We start from the raw sequence: 15280 nt of genomic DNA on the forward strand, positions 1-15280 counted from the left end.
GAAAAAAACGCAATTATGTACGGGAAATTTACGAATAATGACCCCCAAAGCAGTCCTGTCTCCATGGAAATGTTACTGTTTTGACTATAATTTTTCTGAGTTTGGCTTTATATGTGTCTGTCTCCATGGCGATGAGCAGGTGTAGATGGTATGACGTGTGTGTGTGTGTGTTCACTGGTCACTGTGGTTTGTGTGTTTCCAAATTGTCGCCTTGTTACTGGCACAATTTTACTAAAGATTTAGAGAGAGTGACTTTTCTACTCTGGGTCCATCACCTGCTTGTTACATAGAGATTTGCGTTGCTTAGAATGTTCCACAGTATGGCATTAAACTTACCTTGCATTATTAAACCCAGCTCACTAGGGTCAGGGAAGTAACAAAAAACAAGGTGAAAAGTAAGAATTTAATGAAAAGAAAATGAAAATAACAAAAAATAGTCTAAAATATGTACACAAAATAACCTAAACTAACAAACAAAATAACATGATTAACAAAAAATAAGAGTGACTAACCTAAGGCACACATAAAACAAAACTACATCACGAGTGTCCCAAAATAAAGTCACATAAACTCACAAACAGAATCGAATGACGACTAAAAAGACACAAAAAGACACGTTCTGTTCACATTTGAAAACATTTGTGTGAAGTGTGAGCAGGGTCTCCACAGATCTGACCTGTAACTTGGCCTGGAGGTGTTATCTGCTTATCTGAAGGCTCTGGAGATACAGGGTCAGATGTTCAGATGTTCAGAAGTCAAACGTTTGGACACACCTTCTTCTTATTCAGTGTTTTTTTTTCTTTATATTTGCCACTTTCTGTGTTTTATATTGATACAGAGGACATCACATATATGAAAGATGTATGGGATTATTTCATAAAGAGAAAAAAAGTATAACTCAACTAAATATTTGTTATAACATATAGTGAAGATGAACAAGCTTGTAATGTAAAAACTTACTGTGATAAAGTAAAAACTGCTCAAAAAGTCCTTGATGATCACAAAAAATAATTGAATAATAACATGAGACCAGTAATAATAACAGAGATATGAACCATAAACCAGGTCAACACATTTTTAATCTGACGCTTACAAACAAACTCCACCTGAGAATTCTCACCTGTCTCAACTCTGTTTAAACCTAAAAGTCTTCTCTCTGATAAAACTAAAAGATAAAAGTGTAAAAGTATAACTTAACTAAATGTTTTATAACACATAGTGAAGGTCACCAAGCTTGTAATGTAAACATTTACTGTGATAAAGTAAAAAGTGGCCAAAAAATCCAAGGCACCTTGTTGGAATAAGCATAAAAGTCCTTTAATAATTCCCCCCATGTGATAATTAAAGGACTTTTATGATAATCCCAACGGAGTGCCTCATCCAAACCTCTTCTCTTTTGTTTGTTAAGTGTAAAATCCGCCCTCAGATGAGAGCAGCCAATAGGACACAGTCTCTGTCCTCCTCACTCACACAGGATCGATGCTTCTGCCTTGGCATCTTGGATCTTTGTTGTGAAATTTCTTCCTGCCAATTTGACACTCTGAATAGTCTCTATTCACTCTTATGTCACAAACCAGGAAGATGTTTGGAAACATGCGATGACAACTTCCTTTGGGCTCTGTTCACAGTAGTTACCCTGCGTTTGATTATCTTTCCAAATTGGTTTTCCGAGGAAGTTGCCTAGCAACACGTATGACATGCCTCTTTTCGTGGGACAGCCCGATTCGGAACTCGGTGGCAGAAAAAGTTGACCGAGTAAGGATTCTGAGTCAGAATCCAAGTTGGCTGCGCCCACTGTGACGTGTGAATATGAAGTGTTTTCATTGTGTTTGGACACTGGTGGTTTAAATGACAGTTTCAGTCACTTGTATGTCTGCAGTACTTTACTACGCCCATATCACTGCCTGTGGGTTTGGTAGTCGGTGTTGTGAAGAGGCCAATATTTAACAAATACTTGATATAACAGCCATTAACGTCCCTAAGGTTGCAATGGAAGAGAAATCATAAAATGAAGTGCAAATTCCAAAAATTAAATGAATTAAAGTGTCAGTGTTTTCATAAGACGAGGGAATAGTCATAATCATAATCCATGAAGTCCAACACACGAAACATAATAATCCGCTTCAAACTCAGACATGAAGCCAAATCCAACGTCCAAGTGGGAGATTGGGAAGATAACCGAATGCAGGATGAGTCTGACCAAATCTAGGAAAAATTATAAAATGTCCCAGTTTTCTTCATCTCCATGTCATTGTAGTGTTCTGTTTTATTCGGCTCTTCAACAATTCCAACCACATCTCAGTTTTCATCATTTCGCTGACACACAACTCCGAGCGCACTGGCACATGTGATTAGAAGAGACGAGACCAAATTCCAGATCAATTCCAATTCCAAACAGCACATACGTCTGCAGTCCTAATTTTACCTGATCACATTTACTTCAGTGGGTTTGATCACAGTTGATCGGTGAGTCCAGTGTCAGGAACTACACCAGAAGTTGTCATCACATATTTCCAGACATCTTCCTGGTTTGAGATGTAAGCGTGAATAGAGATTGTACTGACTGTTGAATTTGAGGGCTTTACAATATAAAAGGTGAAGATTTTTATTCTGAATTTGACACATATTGAAAAAAATATACTTAAAAATTGAGAAAAGTGAAAAGAAAAAAAGTGAGAAATTCAGCGGCTTTTAAAATTCTAAAATCTGATGAAATAAATGATTTTTCATCCTCATCCTTGAGGAGCACCTGTTCTGGACTTCTACTTTGATACCCTGCCTCTGTGTTTTTTAAATAGTTTTTTGTATTTTATTTTCAAAAGTATTTAAACATTTCCCTGGTGTATTTGTTCTCTATCTCACAGTTTCACTTGTGATTATTTGTGTGTGTCTGTGGTGAATGTGATAATAAGCTCATACATCATCTCATTTCACAAGTTCTCCTCCTCTTCCTCCTCCTCCTCTGCATTCTCAATCGTCCATGTTTGACACACGTCTTACTCAAGCGGCTGTCTCCATGACGACCTCCGACCGCACTCTCACTTCCTGTCGGGTGGAGGCAGCATGTGTGTCACTTCCTGTCCTCTGTGCGTCTCCTCTGAATCTGATGAAACATGGGCAGATGTCATGGAAACATAAACGTAAAGCTGGTGAGGGGTCTAGAGCAGCTTGTTGAATGTTCCACAATATGGCATCAGTCTTCTTTAACTTGCATTTACTCAGTTACTGGTGTGTTTATTACTCCGAGATCTTACTTTGAGTGGGCACGTCTCTCCACAGATATTTGTGTCACGGACTTTATTATCAAACTGTGGAACCTTCTAGGCCAAGCAAAAACGTCTCTGTGGCGACAAGACTGATAAGTTCCACCAGTTAAGTAACGTAGTAAGCTTTAATACCAAACTGTGGAGCCTTCCAGGCGAATGAATAACTATAATATCTCCATGGGAACAAGACATTGCCATACTCTGTACCAGAAAAGTTACATAGTGTGGATTTCAGTTAATTTGGCAGTTAATGGAAAAGATAGATGATACATAATTTAGCTTGGAAAAAAACAAAAAACAAGATATTTATTTATGTATTTTTCTAGAAAAAATATGTTGTCATTTTATTATTATTATTATTATTATTATTATTATTAATAATAATAATAATAATAATAATAATAATAATAATAATAATAATAATAATAAATAAATATTTTTTTACTATTGATTTATGTAAAATATTTTTTGTGGCTTTATGTTCTGCCCTTGTATTAAAAAAGGGGGGTAGAATCTGCACATGTATTTTTATTGTATTATTTTCATTTTGCTATTTTACTTATTTTACAATTTTTTTATTTCTATTTTATTGTTTCTTATTTTTGTATTTTTAATTTATACTTTATTTTATAATTTTTTATTTTATAATTTTTGTTTTTATTAGTATTTTTTATTTTACTATTTTAAATTTCTGTTTTATTTTATTATTTTAAATGTTTTTTAATATTATTTTTCCTTTTCTTTTCTATTTCATTTTTGTTTTATTTTATTTTTATTTTTTTTATTTAACTATTTTTCATTTTTATTTTATGAATTCATGCAGCTGTATTTTTTGTGGTTGAATATTTTGTGTCTGTCTGTGTGGTGGCAGGTTCGAGAAGGGTCGTATCTACTCGTTCATCGGGGAGGTGGTGGTGTCGGTGAATCCGTACAGACAGATGGACATTTACGGCGCCGACACCATCGCCGCCTACAGAGGCCGAGAACTGTACGAGAACCCGCCCCACCTCTACTCCGTGTCCGACGCCGCCTACAAGGCCATGAAGAGGAGGGCCAAGGACACGTGCATCGTTATATCAGGTAATAGACCGCACCGAAAATATATCAGGTAATAAACTGTACCAAAAACATATCAGGGAATAGACCGCACCGAAAATATATCAGGTAATAAACTGTACCAAAAACATATCAGGGAATAGACCGCACCGAAAATATATCAGGTTATAGACTGTACCATAAACATATCAGGTATTAGACTATACTGTAAACATTATCAGATATTAGACAGTACCATAAACATTTTAAGTAATAGGTCGCACCAAAAATATATCAGGTAATGAACTGCACCAAAAACATGCCAGGTAATAGACCAAACCAAAACATATCTGGTATTAGACTGGGTTACACCCTTATCATCAGTAGGCCCACTAGTCAGAAAGCCCACTAGTCAGAAAGCCCACTAGTCTGAGAAGGCCCTGTAGTGAGAAGGTCCACTAGTCAGAAAATCATTCCCTCTTCTATTGGTTTGTCAGCAACATTTCTCTTGAACAATTGAATGTACATTTGATGAAAGCAACAGGGAATAATCCCTGGATATCAGGGACGAATTAGTAAACTTTTGGATGTTTACCAATTAAAAATGGCTGCAACATCAACATTGTTAGAGATAGCGACAGGAAATCGCGTAATCATGCATAACAGCATTAGCTAAGGCCAACATTACTTAATTTGTTGGTTTACAAACCCACCAATGCTATATTAAAAGAAAAAGATTTAAAATAAAATTGAAATGAAGGTTGTAGAGCTCGAATTACTGAACATTTTGCAAGTTGTTGCCTGAAAATCAGACAATTATTAACCCTGTTACACTTAAGACAGCCATTTCCACCCAAATCATTATTTCCTCAAACATTTTTGCTGTATTTTAAGGGTTTAATATATTTATTACTTTTAATATTTAATTTTTAAAATATTTAAAACTTGAAATACAGTTTCATTTTTAACAATTTGTAACACGACCTGAACATGAATGTTCTGACTAGTGGCTCTTCTGATGAGGCTGACCCCGTTAGACTGCACCAGTGTGGAATACTTTACAGTGACGTCATGCTGTGGGGAAATGCATATATGTCTATGGTGGAATGTTAAGCAGTTTTATAAAATTCAAGAAACATGGATTTAAACAGCACAGTTCCTGTTCCTGTTCAGGAGTTTGATTTTCTACAAAAAGGTGAAAGTGACTCACTGAAAAACTGTGTGCTAATGTTAATGCTAATGCTAGTTAGCTTGTGAGTGAGAGAAGTGTTTAACAGCACAGATCTGCTCACCTGTCGTAGTTCAGATAAATCACTGCTCTATAGTCAGGTCGTGTCAAAACAAAGCTCAGATTAAGTCTAATTTGAGTAACGGAGCTTCAGACATTCAGACAGAGCAGCTCCTCTAGTTAGCCCCCCTCCTCCTCCAGGGACATCAGCTGCAGATTGATATAACTCTGTGGGAGATTCACAGTTTTTTTAAGAAATCTCCAAACTTCTGATCCTCTTATGTTTCTTCTTCTCATTATTCGTTTGGGATCGGCTCCACAAACTTGTCTGCATCACTGTCTGCTTCTGTGTGCTATTTTTATGCTTTTTGTTTTGTTCTTTGCGGCCTGTACAGCACTTTGTAAACCTTGTTTTTAAAAGTGCTTCACAAATGAAGATTTATGATCATTATAAGAATATCATGGCTTATTAAAGTCTTTTCAGCTGACAACAATGACATCCTTGGGCTTGAATAATGACTCTCTCTTTTGTTTATTTATACTGAAAGGGAAGATGCTGAACTTTGTGCCTGTTTTGGTTTCATGCGCATAGGCCCAGAGATATGAACCATAAACCAAGTCACACATCTGCGTCTGACACTTACACAGCGTAAAAGTGTATCAGTAATCTTAGTTGAGTAAAAGTTGTGCTTCCTCTTCCCGCTCAGAGTAAGACAAAAGTAACAAAAACTTTATGTTGACCAGATTTTTGTGACTTCAAATTTTAATCAGATGTTACATTTGATGGTTAATCAGACTTTTTATAATTTCTGTGTTTCCAGGAGAGAGCGGAGCTGGAAAAACCGAGGCCAGTAAATACATCATGCAATACATTGCCGCCATCACCAACCCCAACATGAGAGAGGAGGTGGAGAGGTAGGGCATCTGGGTTAAATAAACATGTCTATCTCATCAGTACATGTGCCAATACACGCATCAAGAATCTCAGACTTCCGGTCATTGCACAATTCAAACTGGGAAGGATTTTCTGGAAAAGTGAGCATCAAACCTCCATGTTTGTTTTCCCAGTGGGATGAGTCTATTGACAAAGTCGATCTTTTCAAGTCTTTTGATCCATATCACTTTTATTTCTGGTTCTGTCATATTTTAGTTTTGGGATTTGGACATTGTTAATTGTGTGGTTGTTGGATCCTAACAGCAGAAAACGGCTCGAGAAATTTGTTTGCAAACTCCATAAATGCAAAAGGGAATTAGATGTGTGTGACTCAAACCTCTGTTCAAACTGTTTCTCTTCCCATCGGAATTGAAAAACAGTGAAAGGCGAAGGCGATAGGCGATAGTGAACATTTTGTATGTGGAGCGACATCAAAGTGGGATCCCATTTGTTAAGTGAGAGGTGCAGAAGACAAACAGGCTGAGCTGCACTTTCTTGTTCTTGTGGTTTTACAGCAACATCACGTCTTGGTCTTTTTGCAGTGGAAGGTGTTTTTTGGTGAACAGTTGGTGCCTCTCGCTTTGGCGTTGACTTTTTAAATTCATAACCAAGGTTGAGTGAGGGATCGGGGTTTTGCTTTGATGGTTCCATGTTACAAATGTTCGCTGCAAACTCTGGGTGATTTAGTCAGTCAAATGTTTCCTTTTTGGTCCTGTCCCGTGGATCAATCCTGCGCATCGCCTTCACCTTTCACTATTTTTCAATTCCGATGGGAAGGGAAATTGTTTGAACAGAGGTTTGAGTCACACACATCTGATTCCCTTTTGCATTTATGGAGTTCGCAAACCAATTTCTCGAGCCGTTTTCTGCTGTTAGGATCCAACAACCACACAATTAACAATGTCCAAATCCCAAAGCTAAAATATGACAATATCAGAAACAGAAACAAAAGTGATATGGTTCAAAAGACTTGAAAAGATCAACTTTGTCAATAGACACATCCCACTGGGAAAACAAACATGGAGGTTTGATGCTCACTTTTTCAGAAAATCCTTCCCAGTATGAATTGTGCAATGACCGGAAGTCTGAGATTCTTGATGCTTGTATTGTGAACTCAACCTGCAGCAAGAAGAATCTTTAATTGAACCCTACATGTATGATCCAGAGACTGAATTTTTTCAATAATCACAAGTAAGAACAGAGCAGTGGGCGGAGATAGGTGGTGGGTGAAAACAGGACTCTTCTCAGCATTCAAATCTCAAAAGGACAATACGAACATGTATGAATCACTCAAAATACAACTTAGAGTAAGATAATGATGAGAGAACAAAGAGGTCGAGAGGTAGGGCATCTCAGTTAATTGACCTCATGTTTTGTCCGTGTTCTAACATATTTTCCTCCCTGTTTTTTTATGTTTATTTATTTTTTTGTTTTTTTTCCCAGTGTGAAGAACGTTCTGCTGAAGTCCAACTGCGTCCTAGAAGCTTTTGGAAACGCCAAAACGAACCGAAACGATAACTCCAGTCGCTTCGGCAAATACATGGACGTGAACTTTAACTTCAACGGAGACCCGACTGGAGGACACATCAACAACTACCTGCTCGAGAAGGTACTCCAAGTATACAAAACGATCTAATACAAGTACACATCAATGACTACCTGCTCGAGAAGGTACTGTAAGTATACAAAACGATCTAATACAAGTACACATCAACAACTACCTGCTCGAGAAGGCACTCCAAGTATACAAAATAATCTCAAATAAGTACACATGGACAACTACCTTCTCGAGAAGGTACTACAAGGACTACAAATACTACAAGTTGTTGTACAGTTGTAGGGAGTATTATCTGTTACTAGGGATGGGCATGATTAATCGATTAATCGATAATTGATCATTAAGAATTTCATCGATTACGTTAATTTTAATCAACAAACAGAATGTAGGTTGCTGTGTGTATCGTGACCAAACAGGTCTGTACATTTGTCTCTCTGCACTCAGAAGGAGCGAGACACAAACAGTGGGTCAGTCTGCAACGTACCGAAGTGCAAATGTGTATTTAACGATGATTTGTACAAGAAATTCCACGCTTTCCGTTGCGTTCGGGACAAGTGTGAGTCCATGTGCACAGTGTATAAAGCAGCACATATGTTTCTGTGTCCAGTGGGAAAAAGCTTTGCCAGGTGAGAGTCGCGCAATGTCGATGACGAGTCCCCACCTCCCTCCCCCCGTACGGTGTCCTGGTTTTGACAAACGCAAATCTGGTCACACTAACCTGTATTCACCTGAGTCATGTCTTTTAATCCGATAGAAGTTGACCACATCAGTGACACAAGAGCTGTAGTTTTATCTTCACTTAGTTTATGCAAATTAGCGATGAGGTTTTAAGTTTTGTTTCTGTGAGATTTGAACAAAACTGAATTAAACACATTCTAATGTCAAACGGGCTGATGTGGCTCTAGAGTGGTTACAGTTTATATGTCGTAAAGTTGAATTTATTTATGCAGATTAGTGCAGATAGTAATAATAATGATGATCATTTTAATATAAAAACGTTAATGATTAATCGATAATCGATCGTTAATTCTTCCGATGATCGATTAAGAAAATTTCATCGAATGCCCATCCCTAACTGTTACATAAGGGTAAGTTGTACAGTTGTAGGGAGTATTATCTGTTACATACAGTAAGGGCGAGTTGTTGTACAGTTGTAGGGAGTATTATCACATAAGGGTGAGTTGTTGTACAGTTGTAGGGAGTATTATCACATAAGGGTGAGTTGTTGTACAGTTGTAGGGAGTATTATCACATAAGGGTGAGTTGTCCTGACAAGTTGAACCCAGAGACACTGAAGGATGGGTCGATCTTTAAAGTTTACTTTTGTGTTTCTAAATTCTACACTTCTTGGTTTTCTATTTTGAGCTGAACTGAGAAGTGAAAAGAGTTATTTGAGCTCACATATTATTATAGAAATTATTTTTTGGACTGACTTTGAGAGGAAGAGTTGTTTCCTTATCAATAACATCTCTGGACCTGCAGTGTTGTCTTTATTTCCAAGAAGTGCTCCTCTGTTTTTAATTCAACTACACAGAGCTCATCAGTTATCAGCTCTGGGGCTACAGGTCAGTTTTTGAGGTGGTAATAACATTTCAACATGGCCATGAGTCCATTTTGTGCAATATGTGAGCTTTAAAGGAGCACTAAGCAACTTTTCAACTGTGGGATCTGCCAACTACGTGTCTCCATGTAGATGTTATTGCTTTGCTTGGAATGTCCTACAGTTTTCAGTACTTTCATTTATTTTGCATGTATTCAGTTTCCTTGTCCAGCATATAAATTAAAGACAGACATTCTTGCTTTTGAGCGGGGTCACCTCCCCACAGATGTGACCTGTAACTTGGGCTGGCAACGTCTTCTGCGTGTCTTTGAAGGCAAATAAATGACATTTGAAACATTGCATGAACTGTGAAGCATCAATAACCTGCATCAATGCCTGATGTGCACTGCTGTACACTCCCCACTACGGCCACCAGAGGGCGCTGTCCCTGTCTGTGTCCACTGGTTTCTTTGTTTGACCGTACACATGTTTCTGTTTCAGTCTCGAGTGGTTCAGCAGCAGAGAGGAGAGAGAAACTTCCACTCATTCTACCAGGTACACAGTCCAGATGTCACCTGCGAGCATGAAAGATCTGAATGTGCTGTAATGACTATATTTATTTTATTTTTTTGAAATATAAGGATTGTAGAACAGTTGGATATATAGTTTATTTTGGATACATTTATGTTTTTCTATGCCTTATTTCATGTTCAAAGTATGCTTTATACATTTCAAAACTGCTCGAAGGTTCATATTTACCTAGCCTATATTTATTGTTAATTTGAAAGTTTTGCATGAATTATCAATAATGTTTGTTTTTTTTATTGAGAGAGAGAGAAGTAAGTTTTATTTATCCAGCGCTTTTCCCAGACATTTGTCACAAAGACGCTTTACAGAGCATTATTTATTCACTCCATACCTGGTAGTGGTAGTTACTATTGTAGCCACAGCTGCCCTGGGGCAGACTGACTGAAGTGCGGCTGCCATGCCAATCGGTGCCATCAGTCCCTCAGACTACCAACATCACTCACACACACACCACTTTCATACTGGGTGAAGTGCCTTGCCTAAGGACACAACGGCCTGGCCCTGCTTAGCTTCAGAGATCTGACAGGAACAGGCTTTGACAAGCTATGGCTGAATAAATGTATAATGTAACTAAAAAATAATTGTTATGAATAATGATTTTTTTCCATAATTGAGCAGCTCTACATAGAAGTATTATTACAGTGAATCTGCTTAAGTGAAAATGCAGATTAATCTGTCCAGTCACTCCAATACTCCAGTAGGGCTGTGCAAAAACATCGAAATATCAATATATCGTATCATTTAATGTGATGATACAGTATCAATATTGTGGGCTGTGGTATCGATATATTGCCAAGAATATTTTTTTGGTATATTTTACTCTTTTAAAATTTTGTCACAGCTACAGTTTTGTTGCTTGATTAGAGGAAGGAAACTTGTTTATGCAACACATTTGACATATTCACAGTTTTGATGAGTAAAATGTTTGTGAACTTTGAGTAAGAAGTGCTTTAACAAAGACATTTAATATCACAGCCATGATTTAGCCTTTATTTTGTATCAAACCGTCTCAAATCAAAAGCTCACTGTATCGAGATATGTATTGTATCATGGCCTATGTATCAAGGTATGTATCGTATTGGCAACTTCTTAATGATACCCAGACAGATATTCCAGATCATTTAATTCATTCCATTTAACGATTAGATGCATACAGAGCCTTTGAAGACACCCAGAGCGAGAGAGAGACACACACACCTTAAATACTGAATAAAATAAAATTAAATTAAAATAAAAAAATGAGAAAAATCATGATTCAGATACAGTTACATATTGTTAATCCCAAATAGTAAAATAGAGAATGAACTTATTTTTGTTTTGGTTGAATGTCTCTAATTGTAGTTTACTGTCATTATATTTGTTTGTTCCCAGTTACTTCGAGGAGGTTCTGAGGAGATTCTTCAATATCTGCACCTCCAGAACGATCCTGCACTTTACACATACACCAGAGAGGGCGCTGCAGCCTCTGTGAGCATAAACCCACAGTATCATCATGTGTATTTATTCTGTCTAATACAAGATTATAATATCATGTGTTATCAAATACATACAGACTTCCAACAACGACCGGTCGAGCCACAAGGCGGTGCTGCACGCTCTGCAGGTGATCGGCTTCACGGAGGAAGAGGTCAGCTCCATCTATGAGATTCTGGCCACCATCCTGCTCCTGGTGAGGATCTAGTCTGATGTTTAGAGCTGAGAGATGAAGCGTGATCGAATCCAACTCACAATTTGAATGGACACAATTGTCAAATCACAAAGACTGCAGTTTTTTAAAGGTGCATTGTCTAACTTTTGTGGTGGAAGATTTGTCAAATGCTTTTGTCCATGGAGATGTTCTTGCTTTTCTGGACTGTTTCACAGTATGGTATTAAACCTTTCTATCTTCATGGAGACCAAACCAGACCAAGTTACAGGTCAGATCTGTGGAAAGGCGACCCTGTTCACAGTCAGAATGCCTGTTTTTGTTGATATTTTTGAGCTCTAAAACCACCTGTAATTTAATAAATGTAAATAAATGTAAGGTAGAGCTGTTTAAAGTCACACTATGGAACATTCCAGGCAGAGCAGTGGCATCTCCATAGAAACAAGAAGGTGACGGACCCCCAACCAAAAAGTTAATGCACCTTTAAGAACCATCATTTCCTCCACGAACAACTAAATCTTCTGTGTTATTCTACATAAAAGCCTTGTAGTTTAAACCTCTTCAAACATGTTGTGAAATGTCCCTGTGTGTCAGATGCCCTCCCTGTGTGTCCACGAGGTCTTATTCTACATAAAATCTGCTAACTCTGCTGTTTAGATCTGTACAAACATGTTCAGAAATGTGATTCTTGTATTAGTTTGTCACTTCAGATGTCAGTCTTTTTGCAGTACTAATGCAATGTCAGAGTTCTTTAAAGCCACTGATTTTCTGGTGGATGATACCTCACTGTTGTTGTCATAGAGATGTTATTGCTTTGCCTGAAATAGTCCACAGTATGACATTAAACATATCAATTTCGAATAGTTTCTATTGTAAAAAAAAAAAAAAATATAATATATATATATAATATATATATATATATATATATATATATATATATATATATATATATATATATATATGAATGAGTGGGGTTGCCTCTCCACAGATCGTAGTTATAAATTTGCCAGTTGGCGTCACCTGTTTCTCACCATAGGGATAGATAATTTTGAAGACATACTGTGGAACATTTCAGCCAAAACAATAACATCTTCATAGAGGCGAGCAGGTGGCAGACCCCTTCACCTGAAAAGTTACACAGTGTACCTTTAAGCTTAAAGCAGTAAATAAAGGTGATCTTATGATGAGCTTGATTATTGTGCGATTGAAAATGTGAAATATGACTCAGTATCTTGATTAAAGGTCACATTTGTGTCTCCAGGGTAACCTCCAGTTTGAGAGTGAGGCAGAGTCCGTCGAGGTCTCCCCTCCTGAGTCTTTGGTCCACATCTCGGCCCTGACTCACACAGACCCAGACTCTGTGAGGAGCAGCCTGCTGTGCCGCACTGTGGCCACAGGGGGCGGCGATGTCATCCAGAAGCAGCACTCTGCACAGGAGGCCTGCTTCGGAAGAGACGCCTTCGCAAAGGTCAGAAATATACAACAGCACCAAGGGCTAAAAGTGTCTGACTCAAAAAACATCATTTATTTATTTTATTATTTTACGTTTTCTTAACTACTTAAAGCCACATTATGTCACTTTGACTGGAATAAAAGCATGTTTTTGTCATTAATTCTTCCGTGAGTCTGCCCCAGGGCAGCTGTGGCTACAATAGTAGCTTCCCACCACTGAGTGTGGAGGGACTGAATAAATGAACTGTAAAGAGCTTTGGGTATCTTGAAAGGTGCTATATAAATGCAATCAATCAATCAATTATAGTTGTTTTTATTGCAGTGAAAAACATGTGTCCTTACTCTGAGCAGGCTCCACAAACATGACTCTTCTTTGACCTGGAGGACGGCCTAAACTTGAACTTACATGAATGAAGTTCATAATAGAAATATATTTGATCATCAACTAAAACAGTGTGGATTTAGTCCAGTACATGTTCATGACATTTATTCCATTCAATCTAAAACTAAAAAGATTTGGACTGAATTTTGAAAGAAATTTTTATTTTTATCACAAGACCGAAGCATAATCATGTTTTGTTTTCCTTTAGGCTTTATACGAGAGGCTGTTTGCGTGGATCGTCAGCCGCATCAACAGCATCATCGAGGTGAAAGACTATAACCCAGTGCTTCATGGGAAAAACACGGTCATCGGAGTCCTGGACATCTACGGCTTTGAGATCTTTGACAACAACAGGTGTGTGGTTTGATTTGACATGTCTCTGAGTTTCTATGAGGAGATGTTATGTGTCACTCCATGAGTTGTTTTTGTTTGTCTTTCAGTTTTGAGCAGTTCTGTATTAATTACTGCAATGAGAAGCTCCAGCACCTTTTCATCGAGCTGATCCTCCAGCAGGAGCAGGAGGAGTACGAGAGAGAGGGCATCGTCTGGGAACATGTGAGTGTGGAACCTGCTCTCCACACTGACCTGTGGAGCCCTCTGAACACAGTTCTACACCAGAGCCCAAGATGAATTCTCAAGAGTTTATGAACTCACAAATCATGAGAATTGATCAGGCTGGTAACGCTGGTGAATCTGGTGAAGCTGGTGAATCTGGTGAAGCTGGTGAATCTGGTGAAGCTGACCACTGAACCAAACTGTGCTACACTGGGCTATATGGTGTAAACTGTACCAAACTGTACTGTACCAAACTGTACCAAAGTGAACTAAAGCGTGCTTGTGTTGTGTGATCAGATCGATTACTGTGATAACCAGCCCATCGTGGACCTGGTGGAGCAGCAGCACAGAGGGATCATCTCCATCCTGGATGAGGCCTGTCTCAGTGTGGGACAAGTCACCGACACAGTCTGTCTCCAGAGCATGGACACCAAGCTCTCCCAGCACCCACACTACACCTCCAGACAGGTAACAGCACCCACGGGACCCACAGCACTCACACTACACCTCCAGACAGGTAACAGCACCCACGGGACCCACAGCACTCACACTACACCTCCAGACAGGTAACAGCACCCATGGGACCCACAGCACCCACACTGCACCTCCAGACAGGTAACAGCACCCACGGGACCCACAGCACCCTCAAAGCAGCACCCACACAGCCAGTGAGAGTAAGGAGACACAGAGAGAGAAGAGAGTGATGTGTTTTGTGTGTTTTCATTTGTTCTGTGTCCTTCCTGGTTTGTGCTGTGAGAGCTGGTCCCTGGTTGGTGGGGCTCCAGTCGTGCTGCACCTGCAGCCGCCTCACCCTGTTTAAGAAGATGTCCACACATATTCAGGCTGCTGGTCTTTGTGGGCCGTCTGCCATATTGTTATTGTGTCTCTTTTGTGTCAGTCACTTTGTTTTGTGTTACTACATGTCTGACTTTGTGTGTGTTGAGACTCAGTTTCTGTTAGTTTAGTTTAGTTACCTGGTCCCTGAAGGGTTGACCAGGTTTTGTATTCACCCTGTGTGTGTGTCTGTGTGTGTGTGTCTGTGTGTGTGTCTGTATGTGTGTGTGTGTCTGTGTGTGTCTGTGTGTGTGTGTCTGTGT

General features: G+C 38.6%; 1 protein-coding gene across 1 annotated transcript in view; it reads left to right on the forward strand.

Moving 5' to 3' along the window:
- myo1g (myosin IG) overlaps positions 1-15280 on the forward strand; it is a 93325-nt gene that overhangs the window by 10589 nt on the left and 67456 nt on the right. The window contains exons 2-11 of the mRNA XM_055156939.1: positions 4138-4346; positions 6351-6444; positions 7907-8072; positions 10063-10116; positions 11521-11616; positions 11702-11818; positions 13056-13262; positions 13837-13982; positions 14069-14183; positions 14481-14651. Coding sequence (XP_055012914.1) covers positions 4138-4346; positions 6351-6444; positions 7907-8072; positions 10063-10116; positions 11521-11616; positions 11702-11818; positions 13056-13262; positions 13837-13982; positions 14069-14183; positions 14481-14651 — 1375 coding nt within the window. The remainder of the gene's footprint in view (positions 1-4137; positions 4347-6350; positions 6445-7906; positions 8073-10062; positions 10117-11520; positions 11617-11701; positions 11819-13055; positions 13263-13836; positions 13983-14068; positions 14184-14480; positions 14652-15280) is intronic.

This window comes from Boleophthalmus pectinirostris, unplaced genomic scaffold, assembly GCF_026225935.1.
Source record: "Boleophthalmus pectinirostris isolate CB_2022bp ecotype Guang Dong unplaced genomic scaffold, ASM2622593v1 HiC_scaffold_21, whole genome shotgun sequence".
NCBI classification, from domain to species: domain Eukaryota; kingdom Metazoa; phylum Chordata; class Actinopteri; order Gobiiformes; family Gobiidae; genus Boleophthalmus; species Boleophthalmus pectinirostris.